The sequence below is a fragment of the Sphaerodactylus townsendi genome, linkage group LG02, assembly GCF_021028975.2.
Source record: "Sphaerodactylus townsendi isolate TG3544 linkage group LG02, MPM_Stown_v2.3, whole genome shotgun sequence".
Classification (NCBI taxonomy): Eukaryota; Metazoa; Chordata; class Lepidosauria; order Squamata; family Sphaerodactylidae; genus Sphaerodactylus; species Sphaerodactylus townsendi.
This window is the reverse complement of record NC_059426.1, coordinates 166480880-166501579: the sequence shown is the minus strand read 5'-3', so window position 1 is coordinate 166501579 and position 20700 is coordinate 166480880. Positions and strand designations below refer to the sequence as shown.

Sequence of the window (20700 nt, the reverse complement as noted above, 5' to 3'; positions counted from 1 at the left end):
TTACAAAGGAGGGGAAAGATTGAATTACATTTTTAATATGGCAGATATGGGGATGTATAAGCCTAGAATATTAGGCTGTGTTTAATTCAGGAGAGAATTGGGAAGGGTAAGCCTATGTCACAATTTAATCTGTGGCTTTAACCAGTTGGCGCAACTGTTAAAGCTTTATGTGCTTAGCGGTTAAGAATTCAGGACACACTTTATTTTTTGTAGGCTACTTTGTTTCTGGTATGTTACTGTAAGAAGGCATTTCTTTCAGCAAAGTGAAACTTCCTCACATTCATTCATTCATTCATTCATTCATTCATTCATTCATTCATTCATTCATTCATTCATTCATTCAATTTCTTGCGCTTTGCTTCATCATCCCGAAGAACTTGAAGTGACTCTAACTTTATGGCTGTTATTCAAACAGCAATCACACAATATAAAACGTAACCTATGAACCAATTAAAATTTACTTGGCAAATATAAATTAAAACTTAAACATAAAGGTTGTTGTTAGAAGCCAATTAATTAAAATCGAGCCTGAGATCTAGAAGGCCAAAAAGAGAGGGAGGGAGCGGGAGGGCCGGTGATGGTATCAGAGAATCGAAAGGCCCAACCGAGAGCGATGGAAAAAAAGGATAGACTTACCGAGCAGCCTCGGGTTACGAATTACTGGCAGCTTCAGGGGGGGGGGCAGTAAGAGGGCATAGGCCAGCCCCTCCAAAAGCCCAGTGGAATAGCTCTGTCTTACAGGCCTAGTAAAATTCACCAAAGATCACACAGAATCTGAGATGATTGGAGTGAGAGCATGCTTAACCAGACAGAGGCGGAAGCCGTAGAAGCCCTGTGATTCGAGGATTGGCAGCGTCATCGCGGGGCCCGGGGGTCCTGGAGTGTTCTTATACCCATGCGACATGATGGAGGTCTATGAGGGAAGTAAGGGGTGATGCAGTCCCCCACTTACAAAATACAACCTGAAATGCTGCTCCTGGAAGGTGAGGGAACCATCCGAAAAGAAAAAAGACAGTAGGAAGTTTCCAGCAAGAGGGGAAATTAACTGGGACACCGCCCCCACCCCACCCAATCATGGAACTTTTCCAGCTGGATTTTTAGCTCGTGGCCTTGATGCTGCCCATGACGATTGCCGTAAATAATGATCCAGTTTCTGAGACTTTGACAAAACGTTGCCTTTTTTTTCTATCAGACTCCTGTTTCAGAATACCGAGCGGACGTGGGAGGAGATGGAGGCCAAAATTAACTCTGAAAATGAAGTGCCAATCCTGAAGACCTCAAACAAGGTGGGCAGTAGTGTTCCCAGTCCTGTTTTAGAAAGCTGGATTTCAAAAAGCCACTTTTGCAGATCTGAAAACTTTGGCATTTCAAACCAGCTGTGAATCAGTTGATCCCCACCCTTACCCCTGTTGGCTGTCTTTACAAACCCCGCAAAAATAGGCTTCCAAAGAAGCTCATGGCTGCTAAAAATGTATGTAAATATCAATTTGAATATATTTCTTGAGCCCAGATGCCATGGCTGTTTCCTCTCCCTCTCTCTGGCTGATGGGAGGTGATAGCTGGGAGAATGAATGAGAAATGAATGGAGAACATTAACATAGTCCAGTGGTGGCGAACCTTTGGCACTCCAGATGTTATGGACTACAATTCCCATCAGCCCCTACCAATTGGCCATGCTGGCAGGGGCTGATGGGAATTGTAGTCCACAACATCTGGAGTGCCAAAGGTTCGCCACCACGGACATAGTCTGTTAGAGTGACAGACTAGGATCTTGTAGACTTGAGTTCAAATGCATTCTCAGCCATGGAGGCTTGTTGGCTGATCTTAGGATGGTAATCTCTCATCCTAGCCCTGTGCTGGCGAACCTATGGCACTCCAGATGTTCCTGGACTACAATTCCCATCAGCCCCTGCCAGCATGGCCAACAGTGGCCACCACTGTCCTAGCCTGAGTGAGCATTTGTGAGAAGAAATGCGGTCTGGTGGAGAACTACAAACACTGCTTCCTTCCATGGAGGAATGGCAGGTTAAAAATATACAAATAGAGTTTGAGCTTTTGGATCCTGTTTGGACTGACCTTGCCTGCCAGGTTGTATCCTCCCCAGGGGGAATTCATCCATTTATGTCTTAATTAGTTTCACTCTGGCCCCTTTTCCGCACATGCAGATTAATCTACATTCAATCCACTTTCAATGCACTTTGTAGCTGGATTTTACTGTGCGGAATAGCAAAATCCACTTGCAAACAATTGTGAAAGTGGATTGAAAGTGCATTATTCTGCATGTGCGAAAGGGGCCTCTGTCTCTTTTCAAAATTCTTTTCAACTTTCTTTGACGGTACTTTAGCGAGCAGACCTGTTACTCAGAAACCAGGGTTACAGAACTGAGTTTAGAAATGTGGCTTTTTTACTGGTTTTTGGATATGAAGATTTCTACTTTTTAAGGAGCTGTGCGGGAACACACAATCTACATTTAAGGAGCTGTGCCATGCAGCTATGTAAAATTCCTGTGGCAATGCCGACACAGTAGTGGGATCAAAATGTCAAGTTTGACTCATTGGGTTTCAAACATTTAAATAAGGCGTAAGCGTTTGGGTTTGGAAATGGGGCCTTGGAAGCGGGACCTTGGTTCATGCTCTTTGGTGTCGAAACCTGTACAAATCTGGAACTAAAATATATTCAATTCACCTCAGTTCATTAGGGTTTTAAAAATATATTTATTAACTTTCTTATATATAGCGCAAATACATCAACACCGTACATTCATAATAATTCTCAAGTATATCCACAAATAAATTTCATGATACAAAAAAATTAAACATTTTTTATTATTATTATTATTATTATTATTATTATTATTATTATTATTATTATTATTATTATTATTATTATTATTATTATTATTATTATTATTATTATTCACATTACAACACAGCACAAGTGTCTGGAATTCATCTCTGAATATCAAGTCCTTCCCAAGGACCTAGGATATTAGAGGTATTTGCGTAGAATATGTGCAGTTCCTAGAAGTGCTGCTTTCTGCAGCATGTGGACTGATGTTCTGTCCAAGTTTAGGCTTTCCAGATGTTTTTCAAGATTTCTTGGGATTCCTCCTGGAAATACCGACTGCACCTAGTGGGATTACTGTTGTTCTTTTTTGCCACAATCGTTAAAACTTCCAGATTTGTAGGAGTCCTTGTATTTTTTGTGATCTTTTCGAAACTCTTTGTCCTCTGCTACTGCTGTCAGCTGGCACAGCAACATCTATGATCCAAACATGTTTTTTCTCTACCACTGTTATGTCTGGGGTGTTGTGTGCCAGGTGTCTGTCTGTTGTTGTTGTTGTTGTTGTTGTTGTTGATTTATTTACGGTATTTGTTATTTATTTGTTATTTGTTGTTATTATTAATCTACAGCGAAACCTCGGATTTCGTTCGTAATCCGTCCGAAAAGAATTGATGAAAACCGAAACCAATGAAAACCGAGGCAAACTTTTCCATAGAAATCAATGTAAATCCAATTAATCCGTTCCAGGCACTCCAAAAAACATACCAAAAACACATTTTTGGTGAATAAACATAGTGTTTAATGCTGAAAACAGTGACAAACAATAACTTGCTAGGATAGCTTCGGGAGGCCAGTGGACCAATGTTGCGAGAGAAAACTGTCTAAAGAAGGTCTATTTCTGATGCCTCTTTGAGATTTGTCTGAAATGGGGCAAGACATTGTCATTAAACAAGTTGCAGACACAGTCTGCACCAGCTTTGTCTGGATGATTTTTCTCCACAAACCCCTGCACCTTACTACAAATCGATGAAAACCGAGACAAATTTTTCACTGAAAAAATCGATGAAAACCGAAACCGATGAAAACCGAACGCAATGAAAACCAAGGTTCCTCTGTATATTTTATCATACAATTTATCCAATTATCTCTACTCATTTAACAAGTTAAACTAAAGTTATATCAAAATTTTACCCATATAATTAGACCAATTTTTCCATCTTTGTATAAATTCTTCATTCATTTTAGATTCCAGCAAATCAGAGATTTGGGCTAAAGACATTAACTCCATGGCTTTATTTTATTAAGGTTAATAGGCTGCCCCTTCCCTTCCGGGCCGGCTTATGACACAAATGTAAACATCCATATAAATAAAAACATCTGAAAAATTTTAAACGTTCCAGAAATATCCAATCAATTTAACTATTAATCCAAGAGGCAAATATGACAGTCCTGGAGGGGCATGGGTAGCATGTTAATGATCCAATGAGGGGATGGAAAAAAAAAAAACGAAAGGAAGAGGAGAGAGAGAGGGTGGGGAGAGGCCAGATGGTATCTGGCTGCCTCAACCTCCACGCCTGAGATTGGAGCAGCTCTGTCTGCAGGCCTGGCAGAATATAGCATAAATGAAGACAAAAGGAATAAATCGAAATCTCTGTGCCGGTCTTGTCCACTTCTGTATTGAACAACGAACCTTGTCATTATTTTTTGCTAGGAAATCAGCTCAATTCTGAAGGAACTAAGAAGAGTCCAGAAACAACTTGAAGGTTGGTTAAATACATTTTATTGGACACTTCTCACTGTACTGTACTGAAACCGCTGTCAAGGTGTGACATGTCATTTTGCTTAGTGATGGAATTACAGAAATAACAACAAAGGATGATGCAGCAGTCTAGTTTCTCCCAAGCAAGATAGTGGCTGTGTGCAAACTGTAAAATCAGTAACAAAATATATTTATTATATAGTATACACAAAAAGGTTTGCTAAAAACACAGGACCTGGAATACAGACTAGACCAGGGGTCGGCAACCTTTACCACCCAAAGAGCCATTTGGGCCCGTTTTCCACGGCCCCGAAGATCTACTGAGCCAGAGAGGCGGCTCCACTTGGAGCCGCCTCCGGTTCGGCCCCTCCACTCACCTTTCCTTCCAGCGCTGGAAGGCAGAGGGGCCGGGAAGGGAAACCCCTCTGACCGATGGAGCAGGCAAAGCGGGGATGGTGGCGGCGGCCTCCCTGGTCCCACCACCTCTCGTGCTGCGGCCTCCAGGCCACGCGGAGCCACAGTATAAGGCTGAAAGAGCCGCATGCAGCTCCATAGCTGTGGGTTGCAGACCCCTGGACTAGACATTTTAAAAATCAGTATAAACTGTCCCAGGGATCATAACTGTTGATGATAGTCTATATATATAAAAAGCTAACAGTGTTTTTGTTAGTGGTAGTATAACTCAGTAACTGCTGGGCCAATTCCTCTGAAAATTCCCAGCCACTATAGTCAGCCAGGTGAGAGTGTTTTTGGATGTTCGCATATCTGAAATTTCACAACTAGCCCAGGTAAAATGCCTTTTTCCTGGCGCTCCATGAAAGTGAAAGAGACATGCAGCTGCGCCACCAATATTAGCAACTATCACCCTTGCATGAATGTTCATGCAGCTTAGAAGATATTCACTCGAGGTAGCCCGGAATATGAGCAGTGGGAAACAGTACATGAAACTGAAGTAACTTTCAAATTAGAGTGAAGTGAAACACATACACACACATACACACAAGGGCGAGGGAAGGGAGGGAGAGGGAGGGGTGGCATGCAAGGGAAGAGAAATGAGAGAGGGGAAAGAGTGAGGGGTGGCGTGCAAGGGAGGAGAGGCAGGGGGCCCAGGATCTTGATATGACCCACCCACAGTGAACAAAGGATTTATGGCCTGAAAGGCCTGTGGCAGTTCTGTGAGTTCTCTGGGACAAATTGAGTAGAATCATAGAGTTGGAAGAGACCCCAAGGGCCATCAAGTCCAACCCCCTGCAATGCAGGATCACACAACCACAGCACTCCTGACAGATGGTCATCCGATGTGAATGACATTTTCTCTCCCTTACCCCTGCAGTTATAAACGCCATCATTGATCCCAGCGGGAACTTGGATATGATCGCCAATAACAAAACCTCTTCTGCGGCGGCTAAAATCAGGACTGCTAACAGCCTTTCCGGGAGCCCGCTGGAAGCGCTTTCCCCCATCAAGAAGCGGAATTACGCGCAGAAATCAAACTTTGGCCCTTCTAGTCTGCAGGATGCCAACTTTGTTCCGGATGGGGAGAAATATGTGATCTAATGGAATATTTACTTCTGTCGGCAATATAACTTGTATGTGACTTTAACCCATTAGGCGTTGAAGCATTTGTGTATGTTATGAGTGGTTGTGGATAAGTCTGTATGGAGAAGTTCTTTCGATTGCTAACCCATTGCACAAAAGAAAAGGAAGTAAGGTACAATCTACGCTATGAGGGGGTGTGTGGCAGGCCTATGTATATGCCTTTTAAAAAGACTAGCACTGTGGAAGAGCACATATTCAGCACATGGGCAGATTCCGATTTTTACTAGAATGGTACCAATGCGTAATTCCTCCAACGTGCCATAGCAAACCAGGCTTTGCGTGTTCAGTTCCGTACTGCCCGAGGCTTTGTGCCACCAATTATGTAACCTGTTGGTAAGCTTATCATATTTTGGTTGGTATAAGGGGCTCTGTTTTGACAGTTTTGCTTTGGGGAAGGGACGCGGGTGGCTGAGAAGTTGCTTTATAATTTTAACTTTCGACACAACGGCTTGTATCTTACCACTTTGCTCAGCAAAGTGGGAAGGCTTTCTCCAGCAGAAGGAGACCACCCTATGACGGAAGGTCTCCTTTTATCAGCGGAAGTCTTCTGTGCTTGGGGGAAAGGGGTCGGACTTTGCTGAGGAGCCCGGCAGCCAGAGTGAGTACTCATCGTTCCGCCCCATTCAGCTTGCCTACCTTGTCAGTTGGTTGTTGCCACGCGGAAGATTTCTTTTGGGAACCCAGGAACGGTTTTGTGCAAGCCCCCTTCAGGAAGAGAGGAGGCAAAGGTGCCATTAGGGGGTCTGCAACCTACGACTCTCCAGATGTTCATGAACTACAATTCCCATCAGCCCCTGTCAGCATGGCCTGATGGGAATTGTAGTTCATGGACATCTGGAGAGCCGCAGGTTGCAGACCCCGGAAGCATTCCAGTTTTAATCCTGCCTTTTTCACTCTGCCACCAGGAACGGGAAGTTTTAAAAAATGCAGATGATGGGAAACAAGTCATTAATTCCTCTGCTCCTGTGACTGTAATTCACTCTAGAGATTCAAGATGTATAGATCTAGAGCACAGGTGTCAAACTCGCGGCCCTCCAGATGTTATGGACTACAGTTCCCATCATAACCTGCCAGCATGATGCTGGCAGGGGATGATGGGAACTGTAGTCCATAACATCTGGAGGGCCGCAAGTTTGACACCTATGATCTAGAGGAGACAATTCAAGGGCCGGGCCAGGATTTCTCACAGCAAAGTTGCCAAATTTTTTATCCTGTCATAGTAGCTGCTGTCTTAACAAAGCTTTATGAGGCCAAAAGGTGGTCTCTCTCCCCCCCGTAATTCCATACGTGCTGCGGATGGCTCCGTCATGCATGAATATGGGGACGTTGAGGATGTAAACGCCTCCCATCGCCGATTCATGCTTTGAATTCTATCAGTATCCATCAGCAGTTTCCCATACTCTGAAGTTTGTAGATGCTTTTTGCACACGAGGAATCCTGCTGACATTATTCCAGGTGCAGATAAGCCCTGTCAAACTGACATACGGATGACACAATCCGAGAATTTTCTCCTGCTGCCCAATCCTCTTGGGTGCCCCAAGCAAACTACGACCGTCTTCCTCTCTCGGGACGACTGGCCCCTTTTCTGATCTCGGGTCTCCAACAAATGTCTTGTTTTGCCTCTTCCTGAAGCCAGCCATAGGACTGGAATATTCCTGACTACGGTCACGGCAGTTTCTGTGATAACTTTCATGACTTCTGATCCCCAGCTTAGAATAAAGCTATCTCCATGGTGACCCAGCTATCCCTTTATGTTGCTCACGTAAATGCAGATGCTAGGATTCTATCTGCCAATCTTGCAGCTGATATTTTCATTTGAAAGGTTCATAAGTTCAGCCTAGAGCAGTGGTGGCGAACCTTTGGCACTCCAAATGTTATGGACTACAATTCCCATCAGCCCCTGCCAGCATAGCCAATTGGCCATGCTGGCAGGGACTGGTGGGAATTGTAGTCCGTAACATCTGGAGTGCCAAAGGTTCGCCACCACGGGCCTAGAGCAGTCACCGTGTTGATCTTATTGAACTTATGAGGTCCAACGCTTGGTCAGTTGCAGGGGAATGGGACCTGGAGCTATCGGAACCCTTGTGAGATATCAAGATGCCCAGGCCAAACGGGTGGTGATGTATTTATGCTCATTCCGTTGCTCTCAAAGCTGTAGTTTAAGCCTCCTGCGAGTGCCATCTTGCGGCTGTTGAATCCAGGTACACACATTCCGTTGGGCTTCTGAGAAATTAATATATATCAGGTGGTTGGATTTAAAACGCAGTATTATTAGTATGATTATGTTTCAAGCACTGTAATTCTGGGTAATAACCAAATATATGCTGTGAAAAGCACCAGCATTTAAAAATGGTTTTCCACTCCGGCTTGAGCAAATTATGAAAGCAATTAAGCTGAGGCCCGAGATGAGTCGCTTTTAAGCATTCACAGCATTTGCTTTGGTCTACCGGGTAGCCTGCAAAGGAAAGCCACTCAGCTTCTTGGTAAAATTCTCATTTTCCTAAATAGTTACTGTAAAGAAGAAAAATCTGTTACTTTATTGCTGAAGGAGGCTGGATTGGGTGGTCATTGGCAGCCTTTATGCTGGCAATATAATTGTGTCAACTAAAACCGAAACTACACATAAAACAGAACCGGCTTCACGCTCTCCTTTTTTATTTCTGGGGATTCCCAGGGCTTGAGTGTACAACCCTGATTTGATGTCTGAGTATTACCACTGGTTTCTTGTCTGATGATGTAAAATAGAAGGGATATGAGGAGAGGGTTGCATTGTAATAGAAGGAACAAGAAAAAAAAGAGGTTACGGGGCAGAGGGTCAGAATAGAAAAAATACTAGTCTGTGTTAGATTTAAAAAAAAATAACAGGCCTCAAATTAGAAGGTAGAAGTAAAATTGCCCTGGCAAAATAACAAAGCACGTCGTCATCCCATGTCATCACTGCCGATAAAAAATGGATGTTATCTGTTTGTTGTTTTTCCTTTCAACATTTGCTTTTCTTAGGTACCGGCCAGTGGTGGGATCCAAAAATTTTAGTAACAGGTTCCCTTGGTGGTGGGATTCAAACAGTGGCGTAGCGCCAGTAAGAACTGGAGTGGGGCAAGACGTAAAGGCGTGGCGGCGGGCATGGCGGAGGCGGGGCATTAATAATTTCTCTGTTACTGTAAAAAACTCTTACTGTAAAAAAAGGTTTCTGGAATTTCTGACTGGAAGTATCGCTTTTCCGTCCATAACTGAAACTCATTATATATGCAAGTCCCTATAGTCTACTGCCAGCAGCAACAGCTTCACTTCTCCTATGAGTATTTGACTGCCTGTCAAATGCTTAATGCTTTCAAATACTTGGTACTGACGACACCTAGAAATCCAAAAGGATGCTTTCCTTAAACAAGGAACTGCCATATTACTAAAACATGTATTTTAAAAACAGCCAACAGGGAGAATTATCCCCCGTTTTCTACCTCCGCTAACCAGCAACATAGGAAACAACAGGACTTTATGAGTTTTGGACCTAATGGAATTTCTAACGGACCCAATTAGTAACCCCCTCTCGGCACTCACAAATAATTAGTAACCCACTCTTGGGAACTGGTGAGAACCTGCTGGATCCCACCTCTGGTACCGGCTGTGTAGAGGCTTAACCGGCCTAAATGTTGTGACCCTGCTGTGGCTGTGTGACCCCCCCCCCTTGCCCTCGCCCCGGGCCCAGGTCTCTAGTCCCTCCTTTCTAACGTTACAGCTTGGTCTACCTTTGTCAGATGCAATCAAACCAAAGAGGAAATTCGCTCCCCCATCTTTGGGTCCTTCTTGTTGTTTTCCAGTTTTCATACCTCCTCCAGTTGGTTAAACATTCATCTTGATCTTTTGGAACATTTTGGATCCCATTTATATCTGTGGATTGAGTTTCTGGCGGTTATTTTTTTTCCCCCTTGGGTGTTTTTGGGTTTTTTCACAAGCTCATTGCTTTTTATTCTACCTGCATGTACAATTGCATGTTTTGGTGATATTTTAATTTTAAAATATATATATATCCGTCTAGTATATGTTGGAGGGGTACAAGACCTGTATCTTATTGAAGTTCAGTGGCCAAGTGAGTGTCTGACTGCTTCAGGATTTTTTTAAAGAGCTGGTGCTTGGTACTATAAGCTTGGGGGGGAAAGCCCCGTTGAGAATCGTTTAGGTTACATTCAAATGTCAAATTCTTCTCGTTTCATTATGATGGGGTGAATGTAAATTCTCAGCTGCGTGTTCTGACAACATGGCGTTGCTATGTCCTTTGTGACAATATAATCCGACAAAGTGGCCCGTTCAGAAAAAAATCGTTTTTCCTCAGGTCAAAGCGTCCATTTGGTGAGCCAGTGGGACCGGATACGCCCCGGATTGAGTGAGAGTCCTTTTGCATTCTTCAGAACATGATCTGGGGGGACATTCAAAAGACCAGCCGCTCAGTTGGTCCACTGGGAGAAAAGCCCGTTGATTTTGGGTTGAGAAAACCCGGTTATGTGAATAAGTTCTGGGGGCCATTTCAGATTTCGCAATGTGCAGAGCAGTACCTGAGGTGTATTGCACTAAGCGCGAACTTAATTGCATTGAGTCAAAGATGGAAGTTTTCGGTACAATACGCCAACCATTTCCACGCTTTTCGTTTTGTATACGTAATACATGTAAAATGACTACGAACATACCCCTACGCAGACTGACTTAGGAGTAAGTGCTACTAAAGTCAGTGGGATTTACTTCCGAGTAAACATTGATAGGATAGGGCTGTTAGGGATACACCCAAACACTGTAATGTTTGAGATGGCCCCAGTCATCTATAACTCTAAATCAGTCTTTTCTCTGAATGTTTACAGATTTTTTTTTAAAGCTACTGTACTAGTGCGAAATTCTACTGATTTTCTCCCTTCGTTTAAATAAATTTAGGGTATTTTTTTAAACAAAGTCTAGCCAAGGCTGCTAGATGTAGACTTTTGCAGCTGTAAAAAGTACATTATCTACCTTGTTCACTTTCTGCCGTGCTCTTTGCTGAATTGTGCCTAAATATCCGCTGTTGTTTATGCTGCTGAGCCATTTTTACTTTGATTGAAAAAACGCTGCGTCACCAGAATCGACAAATTTCCATCTGCATGCACGGCACAGAGCGCAGAAGAAACTGAGCTGTATGCAATTATGGCTGGGAAATTCAACTTTGTATAATTCAAAACTGTTTCGATGCTTCGTCTGGTTTCTTCCTTTTTTCATTTCCACACTCCTTTTTGAACTGTTGTGTATAATTTTAAACTTCCTCTTTCTCTTCCACCTACCCCACTCCCCAAATCATCAACAGCTGGGTTTTATTTTTATTTTCTCTCTCCCCCCCCCCCCTTCTCACCTTTTGGGAGATTTTTGTTTTTTAAAAAATGATAATTTATTTGGTTTTATGGAGCACTGATTATCACCAGCGATTTTGTTCCAAAGTGATGTTGTGGATGTCTTTAAAAAAGAAAAGAACTTCCAAGAATGGAAGTAGTTTGGAAATTTTGTATAATTTTTCTCATAGAGTTGCTTTATAATAAAATCGATTTCAGCCTTTCCACAATGCGAGCCAGTATTTTTTAGAATTTTTTTAGAGAGACCTTTCTGAGAATTTCAGTTTTTTTACCGGTGAATGAAACATGCCCACAATGGTAAGCGAAAGCTGCTACCACTCAGAACTTCACCAAGGAACCCTAAGACCAGTGGTGGCTAGCCTTTGGCACTCCAGATGGTATGGAGTACAATTCCCATCGGCCCTGCCAGCATGGCCCGGAAGTCACTTCAAATTGGTACATGACCGTAGCAGGAGAACTGATGAAACCATGTATCCTATGTATCTGGAGTATAAAGGTCCACCACCACAGCCTTCGAACTTGACCAGGAAGGCTGTCACTCCCGAGAATTCTGATAATAGAACAATAACAAAATAATTTATACGTGACTTGGTAGCACCCATGAAGTCTATCACATGGGGAAGAAATTAAAATAAATATCCTGCAGGAGACAGCATCCATCAGAAGCAACACAGATATTCGGATGAAAAGCCATATGGGTGAACTAAACTAAACAGCCTATGTAGTGGCTAGTTCCTCAGAGCTTGTACCGAGTTCCCTCTGCAAGAGGTCAAAGTCCTTAGCCCCTACTAAACTTCCTGCAGATCCAGTTTCCAGTGAAGACTGAAAAGCTGAAGATAGGAAAATCCCAAATGTCCCAATATTTATGCTAAATTGAGTTACCCGTACCCTAAAACCAGCCTCAACCTCTCTGAGATAACAAAGCGGAGATTCATCCAAACTTGCGCAAGTCCACCAAGCCTACTTATGTAATCAGAGACTATTGTTACCAGTCCGGAGGCACAGCCGTACCGATATAGTCCCTACCTCCATCAAGCACATGAAGTATTGGCTCTGGACCTCCCTGTGAGCCCGGCCGCCAGATGGTGCTCCCAGATGTTAGTGGACTACCTGAATTCCCATAAGTTCTGCTTAATTGACCAAAGCCAAAAGCGGAGGCAAGGGGCTGGAATTGAGATAAATGGCTTACCCATGGCATCCTGGAGCATATAGGTTGGAACCAATAAATCCTGAACCAGTGATGGCGAAGACCTTTTTTTGAGACCGAGGAGTGCCCCAAATTGCAACCCTGAAGCCCACTTGAAATTGCTTAAAGCCAGAAATTGATTGTTGATCTGGTAATTTAACCTGAATGCTGAGGTTTAGTTTTAGAAAAAACCGGTTGCTCCCTCTTCCATCCACCCTCATATAACTTTCGAGCAGGGAGCCAGCCTGCCTCCCTAGCCTCCAGTAGAATCCCACTTGCTTTTTTTCTCACCATTAGCATCTCCAGCATCTCTGCCCTCCTCTGCGCTTGCCCTTAGGCAGCCACCCGCAGCACAGGCACCAGGCCCACCAGGCGAATTCTCCCTGCTCGCGCAGTATGCGCATGTCGTGCTCAATGACCCCAGGCCAGCCTAGATGTAAATATTATTATTGTATTATTATTGGAGGTTGATTCTCATCTCCCACATGACAAACTCTGTCGTGGCGTGCTTACAGAGAGGAATCACGAGTGCCACCTCTGGCACTTTCGTGACGCCATAGAGTTATTAATACATCACTAGGTCTGGAACAAATGAATGGAGTCTGAGGTCCAAACCAGATAATCTTTTGTCCAAAAGGGATTAAGTCTGCCAGGATGGTCCAACATGGAATGCAAACAAGTAGCTCATTTGAATGGAATCTCTAGGGATCCAGGATCTCAGATGCAGTAGGTGGCACTCTTAAAACTTGGCCAGTTTTTGGATTTCTATCAGAGAGACTGATTACACAGGGAATGCTTACCTCAGGACTCTGAGCAGTGGGCTTGCAGAGGACTCACCTCACGTTGCTCTGTTTACACATGAGGAGGCAGCCCAGTACCTGCCCTGCAGCTGCTTGCTGAAGTCTCAACCAGCCTCTCTTTTTGCTACTTCACCCATCAACAGCCTTAAAGGCACAGATCTCACTGATATTCTCTTCTCCTACGCATACCTAAGAACTCTCTTTTGCTGTATTTTTAAAGTAGACGCTTCTTTTTTTAAAAGAAGCTTGTCTGAGAGAAAGTTTTTTAAATGACCTCCCGATCATCAGGGAAGGTGGAGGCAGAGCAGGGAAGATGGGGTGGACCCATCAGCAGCTTCCACAGCAGTGGCAAAAGCAAATGGTTTGGATCTGGGCAGGAAAGGTATCCATGTACTGCTGATCCCACTCTGTTCACTACAATCACACCTGCCAAGCCGACACCTCCTCCTGACTTCCCATCATGCCTGCACAAAAGCACAGGGGGAAATTACATCAGCATCCCGTGTAGCCCTGAAACCCTCTGTTTCCCTTCCTTTTGCTAGCCGGGATGTGCTGTGAGGCCACAGCAGGGAAAGGAGAAAGAAGTCATTTAGAAGGCTGAAAAGGGAGTTGAAATAGTGTATAGCAAAAGAAGAGGAGGAGTCTGGATTTATACTCCGCTGTTCTTAACTGTAAGGAGACTCAAAAGGGCTTACAAACTCCTTTCCTCTCCCCACAACAAACACCTTGTGAGGCAAGTGGGGCTGAAAGAGTTCAGAGAGAACTGTGACTGGCCCAAGGTCACCTAGCAGGCTTCATGTGTAAGAGCAGGGAAACAAAATCCAGTTCCTTAGATAAAAGTCCACGCCTCATCTGGAGGAGCGGGGGATCAAACTCAGTTCCCCAGATCAGAGTCCCATACAATTCTGAAATCAGAGCACTAGCCCTTCTCCGCAGTGGCTTCTTAACGGTCACTCTGAGGATCCCATTTAAACCAGAGAAAAGCAGGTATGTATTGTCAAAGGCTTTCACAGGAGGAATCAACTGTTGCTGTGAAGTTGCGGCATGTCCCATGAAGATGTGCTTTGCCTCTGAAGGTGCCAGTCACAGATGCAGACAAAACATTAGGAGCAAAAACTACCAGACCACGGCCACACGGCCCAGAAAACCCACAACAGCCAAAAGCAGTTCTGTTTTCTCTGGATTAAAGAGGAGAGTTCTGGGAATATCACAGTTGTGTATTCCCCTTCAATCAGGAGTTTTCCTGCCTTCCAGGTGGTGGTAAAACCCCCATGTGGACGCCACCAATGACTTGATCAACGTCGTGGAACACAGATAGCAGCTGCCACACCTGTGGCTTTGTCTGTGCCTCTATATTTAGCTTCTGAATTGTGACATTCAGGTCTTAAAGGGGAAGTTCCGCACGTATCAGTCTTTACACCTATGATTAGGGTCTGAAAACCCCCACCCACACAAGCTGAGCGTTACTGCTGTTGGAAACTGTAGTTGCGTCCAGTTGGGGTTGATCTGGAAGAGGCACAGAAGAGATCAGCTGAAGTGAATGGCGGAGATGGTGAGCTCTTTCAATTTTGGGGGTGTAACTTTTAATTTTTAACTCCTCTGTTGAAGGCGCTTGCCTCTCTCAAGGCCTGTGTGGGCTTTTTTGTAGCTAGTCAAAGTCCCCTTTCGCACATGCAGAATAATGCACATTCAATCTACTTGCACAATTGTTTGAAAGTAGATTTTGCTATTCCGCACAGCAAAATCCAGCTTAAAAATGCAGTGAAAGTGGATTGAAAGTGGATTATTTTGCAAAGTGCATTATTCTGCAGGGGGAAAAGTGCCTGGTTCAAAGGTGTGTCCTCCGCCCCATCCCACCCTGGAACACCCCTGTCCCATCCCGGAATGCCTCCGCTATGCCCCCGGAGTGCCCCCACCACCCCCTGGAATGCCCTCGCCACGCCCCCACAGGAGCATGTGCCTGGTGCATCACGCCCCCCCCCGGTCCCCTTGGAGCTACACCTCTGCACGGTGTCCTTTGTGCTATCGCCCATGCTCCTAAGCCGCTGCAGCATGAACTGTTATGTGATAGATGGGTGGCATAACCTGGGCCACTGTGGTGAGCCTGCAACAAGGAATGTGTGCCTTCAAGGCTGGGTTGAACATGGTCAGATACCAGTGCAGTGCGTTTTTGAAAAAAAATTAAGGGCCCCTTTGTAACATATGCTACAGATCCCACGTTAGCTTAATCCGGCCCAGGTTCTGGGGTCCTGAGAGGACGCCCACTATTTGCGGGCTCCTTTGCCACATATTTTAACCCAGCTCTCAGTTATCAACCAATGGTGCTAGGGGGTGGGGAGGCCGGTTAAATTTAATCAGTTCAGTTTGCTGCAATCTCTTAACATTCATTTGGGTGAAGGATGTATGGAGGAAGGAAGAAAAAGGGGGATCTTTTCACAGTTCTGACTCTGTGAAACAGTCCATCGGGAGTAACTGGACTTGCAGCCGTCACGCTCTGAGTGACTATTGTTCTAAGTCTATCCCCCTCCTCCAGTATTCATGTTCCTCATTTTTGTAACCCAGATGGAGAACTCGGCGCTTGTCCTTGTTGAAATGCCTCTTGTTTGCATCTTCCCACTTTTCTAGCATGTTCAAAACTTGTGGAATGCTGTCTCCGTCTTCCACAGTGTTTGCTGCTCTTTCCAAGTTGTTATCAGCAAATTTAAAGACAAGTCCTTCCACCCCCTCATTCAGATCTTTCATAAAAAATATTGAAAGGTACCAGGTCCTGAATCAAGCCCTGTGGCACTCCACTAGATACCTCGTTCCAATCAGATGGAATGCCATTAGGCCAATGCATATAAACACTGTTAGACATTTATCTACATATAAATACTTAGGCCAGGGGTCTGCAACCTGTGGCTCTCCAGATGTTCATGGACTACAAATCCCATCAGCCCATCAATTGGCCATGCTGGCAGGGGCTGATGAGAATTGTAGTCAGAGGTGGGATCCAGCAGGTTCTCACCAGTTCCCGAGAGGGGGTTACTAATTATTTGTGTGTGCCGAGAGGGGGTTACTAATTGGGTCCGCTTTTCCATCTCCACGCCCTCGCCTCCCCGAGAGGCATCCTGCCTTTGAACGTGAAGGTTCCATATAGCAATTGCGACTAATAATGTCACTCCCTGAACTGGGTTAATCCCTTTCAGGTACTGCAATTCATTGATTCTCAGCCTTTCGTACCTTTTATCTCACCAGCCTCTATCAAAGAACCTGTGTGTTTCACCATTGCTGTGTTCAGATTTGTGAATTGGGGCATTTTCTATAATGTGATGATGATTTAGAAAACAAAAACATTTTTTGGGGTCGTGGTGGGGTGGCTGCCCATGGGGGGGGGCATCCAACTCAGGTTTTGCCCAGGGATCAGGTTTGCCTAAGTACGCCTCTGTCCCCTTTGCTGAGGGGGGGCTGGCGAGGGAACCTGTTACTAAAATTTTTGGATCCCACCACTGATTGTAGTCCATGAACATCTGAAGAGCCGCAGGTTGCAGACCAGAGGTGGGATCCAGCAGGTTCTCACAGGTTCCCAAGAGTAGGTTACTAATTATTTGTGTGTGCCGAGAGGGGGTTACTAATTGGTGATTTTGCCACGTGATTTTGGCCTTAGTTATGCCCCTCCTCTGCTCCTCAGCAGTAGCACGCAGAACTTGAAGCAGTCTAGCAGGAGGTGCACCGGCGTGCGTGGCAGCCTGCGCCTGCATGCATTTGTTTCCCGCCCAAGGACCGGCGCAGTGGCTGCGTCCTTGCCACAGCCCTGCCCAGGAATGCCCCGCTCCCGGAATGCCTGGCCACGCCCCCGGAATGCCCTGCTCATCCCCATTGGCACTACGCCACAGTTTGAATCCCACCACCATGGGAACCTGTTACTAAAATTTTTGGATCCCACCACTGTTGCAGACCCCTGACTAAAGCCTAATAGATGTAACTTCCATTGCATCCAATAAAGTGGGTTCTGGTTGACATAAGCTAAGGTTGGGAAAAAACATTAGTTTCTTGAATTGTCACTGTCTGATGATGGATGTGTTGCTGTTACCCTTACAAACATTGTTGTTGCTGAGGAAAGTTTTAACACATCGACTCATTAAACCACAAAGGAGATGAACTGATTTAATTTGGCAATGACGTGTGTTGCTATTTTGCTGATATGTGCTTTGACTGATCGTACTCAGAACATTGTGACAGACTGAGTGGTTGTCACACTGTGATACAAAAACACACAACAAAAGGGCTTAAAATACTTTGCGTGTCTGTGGTTCAGTCTTCAATCATTTATCTCCCTTGCCTTTCTAATAAAGTGTATATGCTCCCCACTGTCAACTTGGTTGGCCTGAGAGTCAATGACTGTCCCTGGATTCAAGAACACACTTCTTACATTGCTCACATTGCTATGAATCATGTGTACACCTCATAAAATCACTTATCTCCCTCCTCCAGACTCCAAAATAACACTCTGGGAAGAAAAGAGCCTGTGATTATTTCTTTTGTTTATCGTTACCTTATTTATTTCATTAAATTATGAATGCATTGTCTCAAAATCCCCTTTTCATATTCCATGAGCTTTTACTGGGAACATTTAGAAGAAGAAGAAGAAGAAGAAGAAGAAGAAGAAGAAGAAGAAGAAGAAGAAGAAGAAGAAGAAGAAGAAGAAGAAGAAGAAGAGGAAGCGGAGGAGGAGGAGGAGGAGGAGGAGGAGTTTTTATATCCCCCCTTTCTCTCCTGCAGGAGACTCAAAGGGGCTGACAATCTCCTTGCCCTTCCCCCCTCACAACAAACACCCTGTGAGGTGGGTGGGGCTGAGAGAGCTCCGAGAAGCTGTGACTAGCCCAAGGTCACCCAGCGGGCGTGTGTGGGAGTGCACAGGCTAATCTGAATTCCCCAGATAAGCCTCCACAGCTCAAGCGGCAGAGCTGGGAATCAAACCCGGTTCCTCCAGATTAGATACACGAGCTCTTAACCTCCTACGCCACTGCGTAGTCAATGTTTTCACATAATTGGTTATCATTCAATAGGCAACCCAGTGGGAACTCGAGCACTGGATAACTGGCCCACCACAAGATACAGCAGAAGACAGCACAGTTAGTTGAAATAGATTAGAACCTGCCTTTTATTTCTTGTAGTACGGTTGAGGTTGCCAGTGCGAGACCGAGTGGGGAGCGGGGGGTCAAGACAGTGGGTTGATCCTGGGGATGTCGGCGTTTGCATCTCATGCAAAAACATAGTTAATACTAACTGTGGTTAATACACCAATGACAATAATGCTTTCAGATTTTGCTAACTAATCATGGTTAATGGACTATCTTTCATTCAGACAATCACACTAATTTTCTAAAGTTTGACTCACCCATGGTTCACATTGTAAACTGGGGCCTACAGGGGGCTGACACAGAGGTATTCAAGGTATTGTCTCAATCATTGTCTCCAGGAGGTGGGTGGCATTGCCGACTAGGGCTGACTAGGGCGGCTCCACATATGCTCCACATGGCAGGTGGGAGAACCTGCCCCACGATCCTTTGCAGCATTGCCAGACACTTTGGCAGTGTCCGCCAGACCTGCCCCACGATCCTTTGCATTGGCAGACCTGCCCAAGATCCTTTGCAGCATTAGCAGACATCTGAGGGGGAATATGATTGAAGTCTATAAAATTATGCATGGGGTAGAAAATGTTGACAGAGAGAAATTTTTCTCTCTTTCTCAAAATACTAAAACCAGGGGGCATACATTGAAAAGAAAATGCTGGGATTAGAACCTGCCTTTTACTTCTCTTGTAGTACCGTTGGAGGCTGCCAGTGCAGACCGAAAGTGGGGATGGGTGTGGAATTTACGCTGCTCAGGATAGCACTTTCCGTCCGGTATGCAGCTCTCGGCAGCATGAGGAACCAACCCAAAGCAAGACCCGACAAGGCCGGATAAATAAAAGTGATTTATTGAGATGCTGACCTAAGTGTCAGCACCTCCCTTCCGCACAACAACTGCGCTGCCTAGCAGCCTTACAACACCTTAAGTACACTTTCTCCCCGTCGAGGGCCGGGAGAATCAAAGACAGCCACCATCATTTCAAAACAACCAATCATTCATTTTGCAACATGCAGGAACCAATCAGTGTCCGATGGGCATCCCTCTTCTCAAGTTTGGCGCCAGAGCAGGCCGAAGGCGATGGCGGTAATCCCACTGGCGGGGGGCGCTGAGTTTCTCCAGGTGTCGAGTCCAGGAAGCAAAAGCGATGGCGTAGGTCCCTTTCTGCCTGCTGGCGAAGTTAAGGCAGGGCAAGAGCTGAGGTTCCCTTTGTCAGCGTGCATCAGGGGACTTTGCGTGAATGGGATGAAGTCGGGTGGGGCAGAGATGGCTCTGCCCTGGGCAGAGAGGGGTTCCCGCTTCACAGAAAGCACAAATACAGGAAACTTCAAATCCTGTACCTAATACAAATCAGTTCCTACCTAAACAAATGCAAGACAGAATCCTAAATTTTCAATGGATTTTTTGGATTCAGACATATTCCAGGGCGGGATTCTCTCTGGCTCCGCTATCAGAGGATTAGGACTAATAAAGAAACATTTCTTCATCAACAACGTGATTGGTGTTTGGAATATGCTGCCACAGGAGAGGTGGTGATGGCCCACTAACCTGGATAGCTTTAAAAGGGGCTTGGACAATTTTTTTTGGAGGAGAGTCGATCTATGGCTACCAATCTTGATCCTCCTTGGTCTGAGATTGCAAATGCCTTAGCAGACCAGGTGCTTTCGGCAGCGGCAGCAACAGAGAGCCATTGCTTTCACATCCTGCACGTGAGCTCCCAAAGGCACCTGGTGAGCCACTGCGAGTAGCAGAGAGCTGGACTAGATGGACTCTGGTCTGATCCAGCTGGCTCTTTCTTATGTTCTTTGATGTGGATAGAATTCCCTGGAGCAGCGTCGAAGCCACCAGGGGGGCATACATTGAAAAATGCTAGGGGGGTGGGGTGTTACATGGCTGCTCAGGATAACACTTTCCTCGGCCCCAGAGGTGTATCCAGCTCTCGGCAGCTCTGGTGAACCCAAGCAAGACCCGACAAGGCTCGGATAAATAAAAGTGATTTATTGAGATGCTGACCTAAGTGTCAGCACCTCCTTCCAAGCATTTAACAACCGGCGCTGCCTAGCAGCCTTACAACACCTTAGTACACTTTCTCCG

General features: G+C 45.1%; 2 protein-coding genes across 2 annotated transcripts in view; both read left to right on the top strand.

The window, feature by feature from the left end:
• Positions 1-9215, top strand: part of CEP170B (centrosomal protein 170B) — a 112437-nt gene extending 103222 nt beyond the window's left edge. The window contains exons 20-23 of the mRNA XM_048484648.1: positions 1193-1286; positions 4496-4547; positions 5877-7972; positions 8118-9215. Coding sequence (XP_048340605.1) covers positions 1193-1286; positions 4496-4547; positions 5877-6100 — 370 coding nt within the window. The 3' untranslated portion in view covers positions 6101-7972; positions 8118-9215. The remainder of the gene's footprint in view (positions 1-1192; positions 1287-4495; positions 4548-5876; positions 7973-8117) is intronic.
• The window catches only part of LOC125426857 (SERTA domain-containing protein 2-like), a 751974-nt gene that overhangs the window by 553237 nt on the left and 178037 nt on the right, over positions 1-20700 (top strand). The window lies entirely within an intron of this gene.